At 41.5% G+C, this 19918-nt stretch overlaps 2 protein-coding genes across 2 annotated transcripts in view; one reads left to right on the forward strand and one right to left on the reverse strand.

The window, feature by feature from the left end:
• The window catches only part of llgl1 (LLGL scribble cell polarity complex component 1), a 31367-nt gene extending 17606 nt beyond the window's left edge, over positions 1–13761 (forward strand). The window contains exons 6-23 of the mRNA XM_058377679.1: positions 1345–1507; positions 1756–1891; positions 3087–3141; positions 3259–3413; positions 3527–3744; positions 4350–4417; positions 5009–5162; positions 5814–5918; positions 6101–6393; positions 6863–7016; positions 7281–7422; positions 8955–9238; positions 9900–10164; positions 10251–10365; positions 10487–10563; positions 10695–10818; positions 10973–11070; positions 12509–13761. Coding sequence (XP_058233662.1) covers positions 1345–1507; positions 1756–1891; positions 3087–3141; positions 3259–3413; positions 3527–3744; positions 4350–4417; positions 5009–5162; positions 5814–5918; positions 6101–6393; positions 6863–7016; positions 7281–7422; positions 8955–9238; positions 9900–10164; positions 10251–10365; positions 10487–10563; positions 10695–10818; positions 10973–11051 — 2587 coding nt within the window. The 3' untranslated portion in view covers positions 11052–11070; positions 12509–13761. The remainder of the gene's footprint in view (positions 1–1344; positions 1508–1755; positions 1892–3086; positions 3142–3258; positions 3414–3526; positions 3745–4349; positions 4418–5008; positions 5163–5813; positions 5919–6100; positions 6394–6862; positions 7017–7280; positions 7423–8954; positions 9239–9899; positions 10165–10250; positions 10366–10486; positions 10564–10694; positions 10819–10972; positions 11071–12508) is intronic.
• Positions 13762–13895: 134 nt separating this feature from the next.
• ccdc97 (coiled-coil domain containing 97) lies at positions 13896–19084 on the reverse strand. Its single transcript, XM_058377680.1, has 7 exons — positions 19032–19084; positions 18834–18908; positions 17284–17424; positions 16804–17137; positions 15835–16071; positions 14753–14879; positions 13896–14457 (listed from the first exon to the last, which is right to left on the reverse strand). Exons 3-7 carry the CDS (start codon positions 17410–17412, stop codon positions 14304–14306), a joined length of 981 nt encoding a protein of 326 aa, XP_058233663.1. The 5' UTR covers positions 17413–17424; positions 18834–18908; positions 19032–19084; the 3' UTR covers positions 13896–14303.
• Positions 19085–19918: the final 834 nt, after the last annotated feature.

Raw genomic sequence — 19918 nt, forward strand, 5'->3', positions numbered from 1 at the left:
AGCATGAATGCGTTATCTTTTGCAGGAAGAGACCATGAACCACTCATTAAGCAAGCGCAATTTGGGCTAATGGGCGGTTTCTCCGAGCTGCTGCTAATAAGTACGTGCCAGCCCGGGAACTACAGAACAACATGCTTTTGTACTGTTTGCCAAATCCTCCGAGCCCTAGTTGGAGGGGTATTTAAATCAGTCGCTGCGTGCTCCACAGGCACATCACCAGGCATCTGCAGGACACTGGAATCCCTAGGAAAAAAAAAAATACTCAGAGGCTCTGTTAAATACAGTGTCATGCTTTGTGGTCAGCTGTTTGTGTTTAGTTCTTGAGAGATCTGTCTTCAGCCTTGTATTAATGCGCCTTCTTTCAAATGCTTCTCCTGTAATAATCAAGTCTTGCCCCCCCCCCCCCCCATCACATTTTAGTCCATTTATATTAAAACCACTTTAAAAGATTGTATTGATGTGGATGTAGAAGATTCGTGGAACTCGAATTTTTATGTCGGTTCAAGTTCTTTGTAATTGTAGATTGATGGCGTGTAGTTGTTTCTCCTCTGGAGGGATTCTGAGGTTTTCTGTTTTACATGGGAAATGCTGACAATGTGCTTGTAGCTCTTGTCTGTGTAACATTGTCTCTTGTGGCTTTTAGCACCAAGCCATTGAAATGGCACTCTAGCCCCCCCGTTACCATGGTTTCGCCTTGCTTTCTCTCACTGTTGTGGGTGCGTAACTTCCTAACTGTGGCTGTACCGTGCACATTCCTCCACTTGAATCTGTGCCACAGCCGCAGAGGAAACCCATATCCTAGTTTTTGATTGGCTGGGTTTTCAAACAAAACTTTCTTTTTTTTTTTTGTTAGTTTTCTGTTTTTATAATTGCTAGAAAAACACGTTCGGTTTCCAATACTAACAAATACAAAGGATGAAACCGGGACATTCCCGGGTGGTAATGTGACACCCTTGCGATGCTCTGTATGTTATATTTTGAATGTGTGTGGAAAATATGAATGAGCTGTAAAGCAGGGAGCTGCTTGCAATCTCCTCTGAAATATGCAGGACACCTGGATGGATGGAGATAAGTAGGAACTGCATGCTTTGATCTCCCTACAGAATCCAAATCCAAAGAAAATCTTAGACTTTGCCAAACGTCTCTCCCTGGCTTTCTTTCGCTCTTGCGCTTGTCTTTGTTTCTTCTACTTGGAAATTGTTGGGCCTCCAGTCAGATGATTATTTTCCCGGTCCACATAAAAGAGCCCCATTGCCCTAGTGCAATGCATATAAAGGAAAAATGTGAGTCGAATGCTTGTTGGCTGTAACGTTTTCCCATCATGTGGACTGCTCTATCTTCCAGCCTTCCTGATAGTTACAAGTGTGGGAAGTCTCTGGGACCAGTGGAGTCCCTACAGGAGCATCCGCAGCATCCGGACAAAATCCTCATCGGCTACAGTAGAGGCCTCGTTGTGCTCTGGGACTTTCAAAGCCGACATGTAGACAACCTCTTCCTCGGAAAACAGGTGTGTGGGTGGAAAGTCTTTAACCAAAGGCCACTTTTGCAAATGGTAACTTAAAAATGGTAATAAATGTTTGGGTCTCCATAAATTTTGAATATTAGTCACCCCTTGTTCCTTTAAAAGCTTTTTTATTAGGAATGTGGATCATAACTTGCTTGAAATTCTATCTTAATGTGTGGTTTATATCACGTTCTTGTGTATAATGTGTTTGACTGTCTGTGTCTGCCTGTCTGTCTGTGTTACCCATACAGCAGTTGGAGAGCTTGGTTTGGGTCCGAACTGGGAACAGCTTCGTCAGTTCCCACAGCGATGGTGGCTACATGGTGTGGCCTGTTAGTAGCAGTAGCCGCTGCACCAATGAGCCCATCTCTTCCACTATACCGTATGGTGAGCCAGCACTCTTAGTTATCTGCAAGTAGTCAATCGCTTAATCGCTGTATAGCCATTAAGTTTGTTCAGTCCCTTTCTAAATAGTCTCATTTTGTATTTGTGCTTTGAGAGCACACACACACACACAATGTCTGGATATGTATATGCACATAGTTGTACTGACATCTCAGGGCAGGAGATCAAGTCCAAATCTAAACCTTTTCACTGATACAAGTCCGACTTTCATTAGCTGCTTAATGAGCAGGAGTGTAGATTGAGCATTGAATTTGAGTAATCACTGGTGTTCCTTTAAAGTCACCGAGTGGTATAATGGAGAACACAGCCCATGTGGTGAACATTCAGTAGGAAATGTCCTGTATTAACAATGACTCTTTGTAAGTAATCCTGTTTGTCCATGACTGCCCTGTATCACAGAAATGTAAATTATTTTCATACAGGGGAGTTAGTGTTAGAATGATCTGGAAGCTAGGACTAAAAGAGGAGGAAAAGTTTGACCACACAATTGCTTTAAGGCTGAAATATTTCTGGCAGTTAAATTTTAGCCCTATCTGAGTTGGATTAGGTTTACCATGGGAACTGCTAGGTCACTGGAGATATATATCTGCACTTTATATCTGAAAAGTAATAATTCCTTAGCAGATCATGCTCCCATCATTGTAACAAAGAAATCTGATACAAAACACTGTTAAATGTTGCTTAATGCTAGTAATGTGTTAACCTGGCCAAAACACACACACGTTCGATCTCCTGTGAATTGTCCAGTCAAATTCTTTACAAGTCACATTACTGAAAGTCCTCTGGTAAAAACCAGTCCAGGTCAAATAGTGCTTTTAACCATCGCTGTGTAAGAGGGCTGGTCAACCTCACAATGTTTTAGCTCAAACATAATATTGCGGTAAAGTTCTTCTCCAGATGATTTCAAAGTGCTCGTATAAAAACTCTCCTGAAATATAGCTGAGGGATAAATGACACACTATTTGTGGTTTTATTGCTATTTTCCTGGTTAATGTCCACCCATGGGTTCATGACGGCGTAGATTTTCATGTGAGTCATCCAGATGTCTGTGTTTTAGTATATTAAAGTCTGCTTTCTCTCTCTCTCTCTCTCTCTCTCTCTCTCTCTCTCTCTCTCTCTCTCTCTCTCTCTTACACACTCTCTCTCTCTCTCACACACTTTTGTTTTTTCTTTTCAGGCCCGTTTCCCTGCAAAGCTGTGAACAAGATCTTGTGGAGGACCACCCAGTCGGGGTGTGTGTCAGCTCTGGGCAGCAGTGGGTGAAAAGCGAAAGCTTCTATTCCTGCATGTTTTAGCTGTGCCTCTTTGACTCAAGAGGATGTCCTCTGTGCACTGTGTTTTCTCTGCAGAGCTCCATTGGTGCTGTTCAGCGGCAGCATGCCTCGAGCCAGCTACGGGGACAGACACTGTTTAACGATACTGCAGGACAGTACACACGTTACCCTAGACTTCACCTCACGAGTCATCGACTTTTTCACCATCCACTGCATAGATAGAGACGCAGGTGTGTGGTTCACCACAGTAGTTTTTAATGGGAGACACAATTAAATAATTAATAGATATAAGGGAAGTGATCGTTCTTACAATAATCACCTAATAATGGACTTTGTCTTATAGAGTTTGATGAGCCCTCAGCTCTTGTTGTGCTCCTGGAGGAAGAGCTGGTGGTGATAGACCTTCAGACACCTGGCTGGCCCACAATTCCTGCACCATACCTGGCACCTCTGCATTCCTCTGCCATCACATGCTCCTACCATATATCTAATGTGCCAACCAAGCTGTGGGAGAGAGTGGTGAGAGCTGGGCAGCAGCAGTGCTCTCTACAGACACGCACGGTTAGTCTGCTCTGTGATTTTATATGGAGGATAAACTTTTTAGTCACGGATGCAATAAGGTCAGTGAGCAGCACTGCTCCGGTCTTCTTGTGGTTGCTGTTTACCAAGTCTGGTTTCTAGACTGTTTCGCTCCTATGACACATTAAGCTTCCTTGGAGAGAAATATGTTCTTTGATAAGAGGCTTTACATTCCTCAATCGTATTTCATTCAGTGCTAAATTTGGAAATTAATGGAATTTTATTCACAGTCATGCAGATAACGGCAGCAATACAGTCAGAGCAGAGACAGATGCAGGCTGAACTTGCTTACAGAATGCGTGTTGCAATAACAAACATGATTTTATATCTCCATAAAATCTAATGGCTCCAATCTGAATATATTTATGGTCATATTCATGTCCAAGGCACCAGCGTATGCTAAGTCTGCAGTTCCAAAGTCAGACTTATTGAAAAGTTTAATTTAACAACAATCATTAAAGCATCAGCTGGCAGAAGAGCATCAACTTTTAATGTTTATTACATCAGTGAATATAAAGTGTGTTAGATGGTGATGTGAGGTTACTGATTGGTGAGGCTTGTAACAATATTTCTTGCCTTTTTAACAGACCTGGCCAATATGCGGGGGAAAGAACTTGGCACCTGATTCCAAACAGAAAGAGCTGCTGCTAACTGGGTGAGAGCTTTTTACAGATTCGAGATCCATCTTGAGCAGAAGTTATAGGGTTTTTAATGGACACTGCAGTGTGGGGATAACGGTGAGAAAGAACTGAGGGCATGAAGCCTCACATATCCCAACTGAGGAAGTTGTGATCAGAGCGCAGAGGCAGCTATGATACAGAGCCCCTGGAGCAGAGAGGGTTAAGGACCTTGCTCAATTGCCCAACAGTGGAGCTTGGTGTTGCTGGGGCTTGAACCTTGATCCCCCGATCAACAACCCACAGCCTTAACTTGACTTAACTTGAGCCACCACTGCCCCTTAAAGGGTTAAAGGGTAAAAAGCAGTGCAAAAGCTTCTAAATTACCAGTATGAAGTGTTCCATTACCCCGGGGTAAAATGCAGGGTCCAGAATGTCAATAACCATTAGCTTATCAGCTTAGTGTTAAAATTCCTTGAGAGTGATTTACTTGACATGGTCATTTTTTTGTTTGTCTTTGAATAGGACTTTGAAATAATGGTGGGTTCAAGCTCAGTAGATTTAAGTATGTTCTGACATTGCAGCTTAAATAGCAAGTAGCAGTAATTTCTTGCTGTTTGTGTCTGCAGACATGAAGACGGTACAGTACGCTTCTGGGACGCATCAGGAGTGGCACTCAGACCTCTGTACAAGCTGAGCACAGCCAACATCTTCCAAACCGACTGTGACCACAACGACAGCCTGACTCAAGCCAGCGAAGAGGAGTGGCCTCCTTTCCAAAAGGTCAGCATTTGATCACGTACATGTGGGTTTGATTAAAAATTGTCTCTCATTCAATAAACAACAACAAAAATAATCATCTAAAATTTATTGTACTTTTAAGTTTTGGATATTTTTTTTTTTTTTTTAAATTATAAACAGCTGTCTGATGTTTTCTTTTACTGTGTTTTACTCTGCTGCTTGTTTTGATTTCGTCTATCTCCATCTTTTCCCGTTCCTCTGTCTGGTGAAGAAACTCTGAACTGCAGTCTTGGCATGCAGCGTCTCTGATGCACAGTGCCGTGTTTGCCATTTTTCCCCCCTTCACTCTAATTAAAAGCAGACTGTCTGAGGCTGGAAATGTTCAGTGCTGAAGACCAAGCAAGCACATTCCTGCACTGGATGGCACAGCTGCCCTGCTTGTTATTTTTATTTTTATGTCATTCCTTTGTGTCAGCAGAGCTTGTTATTTATGATCAGAATATAAAGGCATAGAATTCATCTAGCTCATGGAATTTGGGGTTTAATGCATATGTCTGGTCAGGCTTATAGAAATTATATATGTTATGTTTTTGAAGGTAAAAAGCATTACTCTGTGTTATGCAAGTCTGCACCATAAACAGTATATTATGTTGTGTTTGAGTGTGTGTGTGTGTGCTTTTTATTTATTTACAGGTGGGCTGCTTTGACCCTTACAGTGATGACCCCAGGCTAGGAATCCAAAAGATCTGCCTGTGCAAATACAGCGGCAAGCTGGTGGTGGCTGGTACTGCAGGACAGGTAGAGCTGCTTCTTTTCATGAACCAGAAACATGTCTGTATTTCATTATAGATCTATACACGAATGTCTAAATATTTTAGAACTCATTTATCAGTTAACTTCACCAGCCTTAAACCAAAAAAATGAGTTAAACATTTAGTGAACTTCTGAACAATTTTTCCATCTTTCCTTCTTCCTTTCAGGTGATCATGATGTACTTATGTGACGAAAAATCCGATCACATGATCGACGTGGTCACCATGGACCTCCTCCAGGACCGGGAAGGTTTCACATGGAAGGGTCATGACCGGCTGCCGGAGAAGTCTGGCTCTGTGGTGTTCGCTCCTGGATTCCAGCCTGTAGTCCTTGTGCAGTGCATGCCCCCTGCGGCGGTTACCGCGGTGACGCTGCATGCTGAGTGGAACCTTGTTGCTTTTGGCACCAGTCATGGCTTTGGTCTCTTCGACTACCATCGCCGTAGCCCTGTGCTGGCAAGGTAGCTCCTCTACTGGAGATGTTCACACTTCTTTGCAGAGTAGTTGGACATTTTTAAATCATTCTTTGAGCCATTTCAGTTTATTTTATTACATTAAAAATAATCCTAGGGTGGCCGAGGAGTACAAAACAACAAATGCGGAAAACAAAACAACAAAATGAAAAACAAATCTGAAAACAAAATAAACCTGGAAACAACGACAATTCAGACAAACTGGAGAAGGTAGGTATAGTTTGCGAATGGAATTCTTATCGCTGATTGGACAACACTTGATGTCTCTTGAACTGTACCTACCTTTTCCAGTTTGTCTGAATTGTCGTTGTGTTTTCGGAATGTTTTCGTGTTTACCGAATTTCCTGAACAAGCCTTTCTATCAAAACTTGCAAATGCACAATAAAATCATACTGTAAAGGTGGTGTTTCCAATTGGATAAAAAACTAAATCAATAAATCACACATTTTCTTTAAAGGTGTACGCTACATCCCAACGACTCTCTGGCTATGGAGGGTCCACTCTCACGAGTGAAGTCACTGAAGAAGTCACTCCGCCAGTCGTTCAGGAGGATTCGTAAGAGTAGGGTGTCTGGGAAGAAGCGCGTGTTGGTCAGCAGCCCATCCAGTAAAGTGAGTGCTTTTCTGTTGTGTTTTCAGTCTGATCAATTCTGCTTGCTCATTTTTCTTGTCAGTTACCATATACACAGCTATTTCTTCTTTAAACAATCATGCTAGATTCTGAGTGTTTTCTAATCAGCGTCTCCTTGTTGCACTGCACATTTGGCTCCTTCTCAATGCTTCAGTGTTCAACAGCGTAATTAAGAAAACCTGTCATAACTTTCATCGATTATCCTGTGCAAACGCTGTCGTGTTTGTGTCTGATTCTGGATTCAGGTCCAGGAGGCTAACGCTCAGTTAGCGGAACAGGATGCTGAGGTGACGCCGGTACAGAGACGGATTGAGCCGCGGTCAGCTGATGATTCGTTATCTGGGGTGGTCCGCTGCCTCTGCTTCGCTGACACATTCCTCCGAGACGGTATGAGCTAAACGGTATTACAGTCTGCAAATATCCACCAAAGGGAAGATCATGTTCGATGTTGGAAGCACAAGTAATTATTTCCCAGCAGAAATGGAGAATAGAAATACTTTAAATATTTCAGGACACTACTAACGGTATATTGTCTGAACCAAAAAAAATTTGATTGTCAGTTTGATGATTAACGATTTGAGATACGATTCACATTCAGCTGTACGACGTGTACAGAAAAATTCAGTGACTAACATTTTCATCTTAATCAGCCCTGATTCTGCCGTTATAAGAATTCCATAGATGTTGTTCCAGTTGTGATTACATTTTCTCAATCTCATGCTGCAACTTGTGCTGCTTTTGCAGTATGGCTTGCATTTTCCTCTTTACTCTCAGTGTCTGGTTCATCCCCCTGAAGCCTCTGAATTACTTTGCAATTTTGCAAACTCTGTTAGTAAAAAAATGGTGTTTGTGGAAGCCAAAAACACTTTCAGCATCTCGCAGATCAGCTGGGAGAAGTCCTGATTGTGGGAGTGTGGTAAATTGTGCCTAGATGTTATTTACATATTTTTTTTTTTGAGGATGATGAGAATCTGTAATCACTTTCACATGTTTAGACCAAATGCAAGCAAGTTGTTGTGAGGTGATGAGAGGGTACAATCACAAACTGACCCCTGACTGACCCACTGCATTTTATTTAAGGGTAAAAACCATTAAAATGTCAGTACTGTAACATTCCCTGGACTGTAAATCTGTAAATATACAGAATTTGCTAGTTAGTACTGTATATGTATTTGCTATGGAATAGTCATTGAAGCTGGTGTAGCAATAACCAACAAACAACTGTACATTGAAGGATTGCTGTTACATTTCTTGGCAACCAGTTTCCATTAAATACCTCATGGCCTTTTTATTTGCGTTTAAAATTTTCCCAGACATTAAGCGTTGCTGTGCAGAATAATGTGAATACATGATTTGCAGTTGAACTGAATTGATGTCTGATTTATGTGCACTCATAATGAAAATGCACTCGATATTAACATTTGAATAAAGTCTGGAAAATGCTCTTATAGAAGGCCGTAGAGACTCGCCCAAACTCGGACATTTTACTGAAAATGATTACACTAGAGTTGGAACCATGTCAGATCTTTGTCTGGACCACACACCCAAGCCGTTCTGTCCTCAACATCTGCATGTCATTCCTTTTAAATCAGACGCTTACACAATCCTGGTTCATTGGCTATCTGGCAGGGAATAATACTCAGTGGAGAGAGTTCATACAATGCGATATTGTTAGTTTAATGCAGTGTGATATGTAATCAGTCTGTATTTATGGTGGTGTTTAACGGTTAATGTTATTGGATGTTTATACTGGGTTATTTGTGAATAACTGTTGGCGTGGTATTAAAGCTCAAATGAGCACCAAAGGACTGGTACTGATGTGGTAGAGGTACATAATAGCTTTGAAGTTTTAGAGGTCGGAACATACCTGAAGCTTTCACATGCTTGATGAGTAATATTTTTTTTCCCCTCTCACTCAGGAACGCACCACGGCCCTACCATGTGGGCGGGGACGAATTCAGGCAGCGTGTATGCTTACGCTCTGGATGTGCCCTCGCAGGAGAAGTTCTCCGAGCGGAGCGTGGAGGCTTTGCTAGGGAAAGAGATCCAACTCATGCACAGAGCTCCGGTGGTGTCTATTGTCGTGCTGGACGGCAGGGGGAACCCTCTGCCCGAACCCTATGAGGAGTCCAGAGACCTGGCCAAAGCTCCTGATATGCAGGGCAGCCATTCGGTCCTGATCGCCTCTGAGGAACAGTTTAAGGTGAGAGATGGATGACATGGTCAAAATTTTAGACTGGTGGTGGTGGTGAAGTCTTGGGGTCCAGTAATGCTATAACTAAATGTATTTAAAATAAATCACAATTGTTAAATAGCATGTTAACTAATTCAAATCATCTCAGAGTACTAAAGAGTTTATGCTCCATGTAGGCTGGTGTTCAGAAAGATTTTCCTCTTCTCTTTTTGTTTAATATTTATTCTCTCTTGGTTCTGTAAAACACATTATGAGAATGGTTCCCAAACCGAACCCCTGCAATCCACAATGAAAGATCAAGGTTTTTTACTTGGATCTCATCATATCTAGCAGATGGCTCCTCATGGATTGCACCTTCTCATTTAAAGCTGCGTCCTTGCAGCGCAACCCTGCTGTATTCTCTGTGGGAAAACCTTCACTCAGCCATGCATCTTCTTCCTGTATGGCATCTAGAGGATTCTAATTTTTCCCCTCCAAAGACATGTCAGATGCCTGTTCAGTTCTTCATCATGTACCTCCTATAGCCATTAATATAATACAGCCTCAGGTGGTGGAATAAACTTCCCTGCTTATCTGAGCTGCCCAGCTGTCTCTTTAACTGTCTTCACACACAATACCGAAGAATGTACATGATTGCAGTTTTTCAGTAATCATTTCCCATTCACTACAGGTCTTCACTCTGCCTAAAGTCAGCGCAAAGACCAAATTCAAGCTGACTGCACACGAGGGCTGCCGTGTACGGAAGGTAGCTCTGGTGAACTTCTGCAGTGCTGCTTCTGAGGACTACTCTGAGAATGGCCTGGTGTGCCTGACCAACCTGGGGGACATTCACGTGTTCAGCGTGCCTGCCTTGAGGCCGCAAGTTCGATACGACTGCATCCGCAAGGAAGACATAAGTGGCATTGCGTCCTGTGTGTTCACCAAGACTGGGCAAGGTGATGAGCTTAAACATATTGTTGTTTTTAAGCGACAAGGTTGAAAGTGTAATTGTTGAAATTATCATCTTGTTGCCCGATAACAGGTTTTTATCTGATCTCCCCGTCCGAGTATAAACGGTTCTCTCTGTCTGCACGGGTCATTACTGAACCTCAGTGTTCGGTGGACGTAGATCGACCTTACGAGCCTTCGGAGCATGAGTATGTCACCTGATGCACTGTTTATTAAGTGTTTAATGATTTTGCGCAAAAAAAAAACCAAACCATGTCCAAGCAGCATCTGTTTGTCTTTGGTTATTTCCTCATTATGCAATCTTTCCAGTTTGTGTATGCCAGTCCTGCCCCAGGCCAACGGCACATACAAGACCCAGTCACCGGGATCTGCAGAACACGCTGAAGGTGACTAACAAATCTCTTGTGTGATGCTAAAGAATGGTGTCTGGTTTTGCAATATGACTGAAAATCAGGGATGCTAGGTATGTTCACTGCACTGACTTGATTTTCTTTGTTGTATTTCTCTCCATTATCAGGCATATTTGATGAAATGCAAAGTGCTTTATCGTCTCCTGGCCTGGATTCCCCAAACAGCAGCGCTGATATCACGCTCGACACAACAGGAGAGCTGACTGTGGAGGATGTGAAAGATTTCCTTGTGTGAGTCCCTGGCTTACAGTCAAGCTGGCAGACACAGCCTTATGTGATCACACTTTATAGAATTGTGTTGGTGGTGTTTCACTTTTCTGTGTGTCGCTCTTACGATTGCGGATTGCGCACTGCATCAGATCCACGTTTGTTTTTGCTCGTACAGGAGTGTGGATGAGGCTGAGAATAACCTGAGAAATATGAGCGAGGAGGATGGACGGCTTCCTGGGATTCTCATCAACTGATGAGTGTTGACAACTGGAGGTGAGTTCTGCTTAAAGCTGAGTCCTGGTGAGTACTCCTGCTTCTTGACAGAGATGAACCCTCTAATTTAGGTTGTAGGAAAGGATGTCAAGGATGCATATAAAACCTGACTGCCCAGAAAGCTGATTACTGCATCAGCATGCATGTGCACACTCGAGATCTACATTAGGGATGGCAATTGGTGTGCACAAACAAACATAATCCGTTTTGTTTGGCACACCATTAAACACATCTTGCCATTTTCACGTTTTGATAAATGAAACACAGCACAGCTGTCGGGCCACACAGACTGAAACAGATGGCGCTTACAGAACCGACCGAAACAGAACAGTGTCAGATGCTGTATGAAGCTGACTTTTTGACGTTTACTCGCTCAGAGCCAGACTGGTTCATGTTCTCATCCCATCCGCATTAGCGTGGCCCAGTGTTCCAGACTGTGAGTGCTGGCACTCAGGAGAGCATCTGACTCTCTCTCTCATGTTCCTTCTGTCTCCTTCCTCTCGTCCTGCAGGCGTCTGATTTCCTCTCTTTAAATCACACGGACGGGTTTATTACTGCACATTTAAAATGAATGACTATTAAACATGGAGGATAAAAAAACGCATTCAGATGTTTGTCCAAATTTAGACACTAATTTGCAGTGTGTTTGATTTCAACAGACAATAAAAAGGAAAAACTGAAACTCAAAAGTCCTAGCTTTACATTTCCTGAAGATTTTCCAGCCTGAAGAAAATGCTGGTTATGGTAAAATCAGCAGTCTGCTTCCTCCCTGTGGACATGTTAGAAAGTACAGCTGAAATTTGGAAAAAAAAGTCTGTGGGAATGGTGGGACGATATTAGGACAAGGGGGCGAGCGAGAAACGGCTTGAAGTGGTGTGTGAAAGCTCACATTTTATTCTGAACCCTTCAAGTAAGATGGTGCTGCTTCGCTTGCATTTATTCAGAGCCTGACTGAAGCAGAAGCCTTGTACGAGTCTACATATTCCCTTTTTCACAATATAAACCTGTAGAAAAAGTGCTCAAATTCCATGGAAATCTAATGTTATTAACCTTTTTATGATGCACTACCATCCATCAATTCAGAAAATTAAACGATGTACTGTTTGTATACAAAATATTTAGAATCTACTTCATTTAAAAGGAACGGCTCTTTCACCATGCCGTGAGAAATATATTTAAATCAGTTGATTCACTCGAACCGGTATGTCCTGTGATGAGCATGTTTGAGAGGAGGGAGTGTGAGTGAGACACGGTGTCTGAGCGCCCACTGGTTTCCATCCCATTTAACATTTAATCACAGTGGAAGTGGGAGGGCAGTTTGGAGAGCGACTTTTCCAAATTGCTGCACTCTGTTCCATCTGAAGTGGCTTTAAGACTGAAATATAAGTGGGCTTTAAATGGGGAAGAAAAAACATTTTAATGACTATTTTGTTTCCAGGGCTGATGGTGGAGAAGTGGTGGAAACTCCTTCGTTATGTGCAGTCGGACCTTAAGGAGAAGAAAGACTTCATTGTTCAAGAACGCTGCACCCTTCCCTTTTCACTCGTCCTCAATTGATTATTCTCAGCTAATCTCTCTCTCTCTCTCTCTCTCTCTCTCTCTCTCTCTCTCTCTCTCTGTGTGTGTGATGGTGTACACCAATGCCTTCTAGCCGAAGAGCTGCTTAAGTTCATTATGAAGGTTTGATCAGACGTATGGCGGAGCATGCACGGAAGAAGCTGTCCGAATACTTGCGCTGACCACATCTTCGTTTTTTTTCCCCCTTCTTTCCTTCCTATTGCGCACATTCCTCTCCTCTTGTGTCATGATGCCACTTTGCTTGTCCTTTCACTGTGTTTGCCAGTAGGAGGCATGGAGTGAGTATAAAATGGTTGTTGCTTCTCAGAAGCCTAATCAGCACCATCTATAATACTGTGATGGTTTCTTACAGCAAATCAGGAGGCCATTGAAAAGTTCAGCTTATGGACCCTGTGGGTTTGATAGAATCTCGTGGTGTTCCTTTTTAATGTCTCATGTAACCACTTGCCATTGTAAGTAATATCGACAATTAACTGTGAACTCTAGTCATTTTGAAGGCGCATGGTGTCTTATCTTAGAAGTATTCATCATTAATTAGTTTGAGTTTTCTTACTCGTGTATACTTGTAACCATATTAACAAAAACGAAGGAACTAATAGGTATGGATTTCCATGTAACATTTGATAGAATAATTTTATACTGCCTATGAATTTTGTATTTTTTTAGATTTAGGAAATTAAGGCTTTCTAACATTTTCGGGCTGTGATCAGTTGCTTACACGCTTGATGAAGCGATCTCAAATGAAAAGTACGAATGAGAAAATTTGCCGTCTGGGTGAAGCAAGGGTTTCGGAGGCTTTCAGAGACGCTCAGAATGTGTTCATCTATTAAAAAATACACACTATATTTGCATCACATGGCTTAGTATTAGCTAGATGATGTTGGATTGACCCCGCCCTCATGTTTTTTCCCTGCAGAAATCCTGTTTTTAAACGATCAAAGGGACCTCACTAATGTAGCCGATCTATAATTTCTCTCTGTATATTTTTCTTCCCTATAATGTTACACCTGACACCTAGCCTGTGAATTTGTATTTAATTTCTCTTGTGTAGAAATGTAATTGTAGATACACCCATGCTAATGAACAATGTTAATAAAGTATTTACTCATTTTATTCGCTTTTTGTCCTCTGAATCCATTCAAATGTAAAACTGGTGGTTTTAAGAGTCATTAAAAGCACAACTGACATTTACACTGGTTATTAATATTCAACACTGCACCTGCTAGACTTATTCACATGTGTAGTTTTATTATAGAAAAAATAACATGGTCTTAGAGACAATTACAAACGTGCGGTCAGAAAAAATAGCTAGCTAGTTAAAATTGACCGATCTGGAAGTGTAATTTCAACTTGAAAAGAAACTTTAGAAAATCAGATTCACAATATTCACATGCAGTGGATATCATTACATTTCAGCTTTGAGCCTAGAAGTTGGCCCCGCCCCCTTTTTTGCACCACCCATGGGGGCATTTCAACTGCACAGTGTGTGTTTTTTTATTTTTTTCTTGCAGTTGCAGTCCATAATCACATGCAGCAGAATGTATCACCTGGATATGCTTCACCTATCAGAGGAAACGGTAATGTGTTTTGAAGTGGCATTCTGCATCTGATTCACCTTTGTAGAAAAATAAATACTCAAAACTGTCCAAAAACTTTCACACCATATGATCATCAGACTCCTTTTCCCCTTCCTCCTCCTCCTCCTCTTCTTCTTCCTCCTCCTCTTCATCGTCTTCATCAAAGTACTTTTCTTCAGCATCACGACTTAAAATGTCCAGGTTGTCGTAATCTGGGTTCTCGTCCACTTCACTGCAGCAGACAAGATAACATTTTTTATTGTGTGAAAGAATTGCCTAAAAAGATTCTCCTAGTAAAGTTTCTATAAGGAAGCTTAATATCTGAAATACTGTGAATTGATCAAAAATGGTAATGTTCATGCAGCATGATCATAAACTGTGAGGAAAGCTCCTGAATATGAACATAAAAATTAGAGCTTTGAATATTTCACTCAACAATTCCTTCCTGTTATTAGATCACATTGCTTACAGTCTTCCACACCTGGCTTGAGTGTACTGAGAGACAGAATGATGGAACTGAAATGAACCTGTAGTTAAAGTCTTTATCTTTGCCTTCTAAGAATCTTTGGTGCATCTGACTCAGAAACTCGTCCCTCAGCAAGGCTTTCTCTTCTGCCGTCGGTTCCCATTCGGCCTGCGTAGGCTCCTCGTCGTCTGTGGAGTAAAGAAACACGATCAGCGGGATAACATTATTATTCATCGTTCCGCAATCAAATCTTTAAGGACCATTAAATAAGCTGTGGGGGTGCGTTGTGGGTAATTTTTATTCTGCACTGCATTAATGTGGCAGTCCAGAAACTAAATGTACTTGGATACTAAATGAGAAAGTTGTGAGGTGTAAACAACATTACTATTTTAGAAGGGATGTGGTAGATTAGTGGTGTTTTGGTGCCTGATCAGAAGGTTGCGAGTTTGAATCCCAGGTCCACCAAGCTGCCACCACTGGGCCCTTGATCAAGGCCCTTAACCTTCACTTGCTCAGTTGTATAAAATAAGATAAAAATGTAAGTCGCTCTGGATAAAAGCATCTGTCAAATGCAAGAAATGTAAATGTTAGACCATCAATATACTTGATGTAATTGGAGCAGTCTCTGGCAAAAGAATTTCCTTCGAGATTTATAAAGTTCTGTCTTCTTATTGTGTGTGTAAGAAAGAGAGAAGCCTATTTAAACACATCAGTAGCACAGTGAAATGCTTTTCTTCACATATGCCAGTTTGTGAAGTAGTTGATGTCAGAGCACAGGGTCAGCTTTGATACAGTGCCTGTGGATCAGAGATGGTTAAGGGCCTTGCTCAAGGACCCAACAGTGACAGCTTGGCAGTAGCCTTAACCAATTAAGCCTCCACTGCCCGTGCTTGTGTGTGTGTGTGCAAGACTGCTGCTGTGGTCATGCTGACTGCACCCAACATGTGACATCATTTTAGCAGCAGACTGAACAAATCATGACAAACCTGACGATAAGCTAACAAAACTGATCAGGTATGATCTGTATCCATAAAGCTGGAATAAAATAACTGAAGTTTCAAATTATCAAGTTCACGTGGCCCACTTGTAGAAATATCTCCCCCTTTGTCTCTCTTAGCATAAAACTGCCCTCAGACATCTCACCCTCCTCTTCCTCCTGCTCCGCGCAGTTCTCTCGGCCCTGTTCCTCCTGCAGGCGTTTCTGCAGCTCTCGCTCATGGTAGGAGTCGATGAGCAGGTCAGACAGACCAGAGGGGCCATTCTGCATAGCTTCTTCAGAGCGCTGCAGGATCTCCTCCTCACTCAGGTACTGACCGATGTACTGCTCATACAGAAGAGGCTCTCGAAAACGCATCTGCTCCTCGCTGAAGTACTGGCCCTCTTTAGAATAGAAAAAAAAGAAGCTCATATAAAACCTCTTATAGAGAGACGGCTAGATTTTTACTCATTCACCCTTCTGTCCTCCATCACTTTAAATTCATTCATTTTTTTGTCTTCTTGTTATTACTACTATGATTATTGCATTACAAAATAACTTTAATTCATTTAAGTAATGGCTGTACCCTGATCTGGGTTACATTGGATCCAAAAAAAAAGATCCTAGAAACACTGAGTAGTTCATCACAATCACACCAACTTAACAAAACAAGGTTTAATCACTCTCTGACACATAATCCATCAGACTGACTGCCCAGTGCATTCATTAAACATGGAATAAAACATGAGCTGGTGTGCTGCTGAACCTCTGGAGACTCGAAATGCTAAATAAACTTCACCATGTCAGAAATTCCACGTGATCCAGTTATATGAGTGTTTATGTGAGTGTCTATCATGGATCCCTGTGTACACTGTTACTTTAGAAACTAAAACTAATGTTAGAAAGTGCACAATAATCAAACCTTTATGGAGAACTGCAGTCATAATTACTTTATATTAACACTGTCTGAACAATTAGGATCATGAGTTCACGAGCGATGGGGTATGATGGACCTACTACGTGATCTAAGGATCAGTGCATCGCTAATAGTAATGCATGAGCTAGAGCACAATAGATCTTAAAATCTTTAAACAGTGAAATGACAACGCAGGCTAATTCAAAATCGCCACACGTACCCTTCTGAAGTGAACGGAGAGCGGCGTAGCGATGGTTGCGCACCCTCGTCTTGTTGGCCGAACTTGACGCTCGTTTCTGAACTTCATGACAGTAATACTGTGTTCTGCAGTCGCTCCTGACGTGTGAGAAGGCCTCCAAATGCTCAGGTTTTAAATGAGTGTGATAACGCTCCAGAAAAACTACTGGCTTGCTGTTATACTGTTCCATTAACAACTGCTTTTTCTCCTCCACAGTGAGGTCAGGTTCTCCCAGCTGCTGGCTCTTTACTGGACTCCCACTGAGCACTATGGATGATATCATGGCATCCAGAGAGCTGGAATCTTTATCCTGAATCTGGGATGGAGAGAGAGAATGTGAAAGTGAATGAGAGAGAGAGAGAGAGCAGCAGCAGTTACCATTATTTTGCTCATAGGTAGCTTTGTGCTACTGAAGATATTTCACTCTATAAATATAAAATGTAGGTATAAAGAGGTCCTCACATGGGCACTGGGGGTTGAAGGCTCACTGCAACACTGCTCCATCTTGTCCTCATCCTCTGTTCCACCACTATGTGGCTTGCAGGGTTCAGGACTGGCAGGTTTGGGGTATGGATCGATTTCACCCCACATTTTTGCTGGAAACTGTTAATGTAGAATACACATTTGTTAGCTATGTCTTAAGATTTATCTTAACTTAGTATGACAATTTCACTTTCAGGTAATGTTTTCCCAGCTACACTGTCATGATCAAAGCACTAGTAAAGTTTTTCTCCTTTATTCCTGTACTTATTAAGTACAGAAGTGTAAAAAAAAATAAAATAAAATAAACAAAAACAACATAATTTGTGGTTAACCAGCATTAATGTTAATGGAATTAGAGGACCATCTGAACATTCTAATTATTTGCTCAAAATTGAGCAGTTTTTTGGCAACAGAAATTATAAAACAAATTTTTTCTTCTCATAATCGGAAATTTCACATGATGTAGTGTGACTTACGGAACATTCATAATATGATGTAAGGATGAATAATAATAATCTGAAACATGCAAAACACTGTCTTCTTAGTATGGCTAAATAAGTTGATAAATAACTTGAGCAAGCCTGCCATATATACACTGATCAGGCATAACTTTATGACCACCTGCCTAATATTGTGTCGGTCCCCCTTTTGCTGCCAAAACAGCCCTGACCCATCGAGGCATGGACTCCTCTAGATCCCTGAAGGTGTGCTGTGGTATCTGGCACCCAGATGCTCCATGGGCCCCACCTTGCAACTTACATGACTTAAAGGATACTATTGATAGATACTGATCACTGCAGACCGGGAACACGCCACAAGAGCTGCAGTTTTGGAGATGCTCTGATCCAGTGGTCTAGCCATCACAATTTGGTCCTTGTCAAACTCGCTCAAATCCTTACGCTTGCCCATTTTTCCTGCTTCTAACACGTCAACTTTGAGGACAAAATGTTCACTTGCTGCCTGATATATCCCACCCACTAACAGGCGCCATGATGAGGAGATAAACAGTCTTATTCACTTCACCTGTAAGTGATCATAATGTTATGCCTGATCAGTGTATATGCTTTCATATTAAACTGCTGTTATAATAATCTCCACTCTTCTCTTGTGTGAAGGTTTTCCACTAGATGTTGGAGCGTGACTTAGTGGGGATTAGTGATCATTCAGCTGCAAGAGCATTAGTGAGATCAGACACCGATGTTGTAAGAGTGAGGAGGTCTGGGGTTCAGTCGGTGTTCCAGTGGGGTCGAGTCAGAGTCTATCCAGAGTCACTCTAACCTTCTCACACCATCTTCATGGAGCTCCACAAACCTTCTGGCCATATAGTGTACACTGTATTAGTCATTTATCCGAAACGTGAGCGATTGGAAATGTAATATCAGTCTGATACAAATGTCACAGCATCACCCCTGAAGTTATGTAGCACTCAATTACCTAGAACTCTGCAGCTTCTCTAACATACAGTGACCTCACACAGGCATAAGACAAGGACAGGGTTTTAGTTTCTATTTTAGGAAAACAGCCTTTACCTTTCGGAGGATAAACCAGGAGCGGTTACATGCATGTACACACTGCAGGTGGTTAACGCAGCTAGCTAACCATTTCTGGAAAACATCGGCAATATACGTACACTTATTATTGTTGTTATTATTATTATTATTATTATTATTATTATTATTCTTAGCAATGTAATAAAATGCTGCGTACACAACTACAAAAATAACTACCTCGCTTCTTAGCAGAGAGAAACTCCTCTGGTTCTATCTCCAATCTCTCATCCCTCCCTATATAAGTGCACTACATGGAGAATATAACTTAGCTTCTACTCACTATGTAGTGCACTCGGCTCCGTAGAGTAGTTAAGTTAGGATTTGTCCTCTGTGCTCCATGTTTTATCTTCCCCTGGAAACTTCGCGATGGTGAGGAGTTCCTGTTTCAGCGTCTCCATCCAGCAGATGGCACTAAAACCCCAGGAATAAATAAACTAAAATTAAACAAAAGATAAATCACTTGTGGTTTTTGGAACCATGGTTTTGAAACTTTTCTTTAAGAATAAAGCTTTGAAGTTTCCATTCAAAGTATCTATTCTACTCTTTGCCTTTCTATTACAATTATTATTATAGACGTTAGTGTGAAAATTCATGTAGTGAGGTTATTTCAGTCATCTCCACTAGCTTCTCTTTTATCTTCTTCTTCTTCTTCTTCTTCTTCTTCTTCTTCTTCTTATTATTATTATTATTATTATTATTATTAACTCCGGTTTCCTCCCACAGTCCAAAAACATGTACATTAGGTAATTAATGTGAAATACATGTGATTGGTAATTCTACATTGCCCATAGGAGTGATTGTGAGTGTGTGTGGTTGTCTGTCTATATATGTGACCCTGTGATGGACTGGTGACCTGTCCAGGGTGTACCCCTGCCTTTCACCCAATGTGTGCTGGGATAGGCTCCAGCAGATCTCCGTGACCTAATTAGGAATAAAGCGGTTATAGAAAATGGATGGATTATTATTATTATTAGTAGTAGTAGTAGTAGAAGAAGAAGAAGTAGTGGTTCACTAGAGTCTTATATTTCTCTCTTAGTTCTCTATTATTTCTCTCTTAGCTCTCA

The sequence above is a fragment of the Hemibagrus wyckioides genome, linkage group LG24 (assembly GCF_019097595.1).
Source record: "Hemibagrus wyckioides isolate EC202008001 linkage group LG24, SWU_Hwy_1.0, whole genome shotgun sequence".
NCBI classification, from domain to species: Eukaryota; Metazoa; Chordata; class Actinopteri; order Siluriformes; family Bagridae; genus Hemibagrus; species Hemibagrus wyckioides.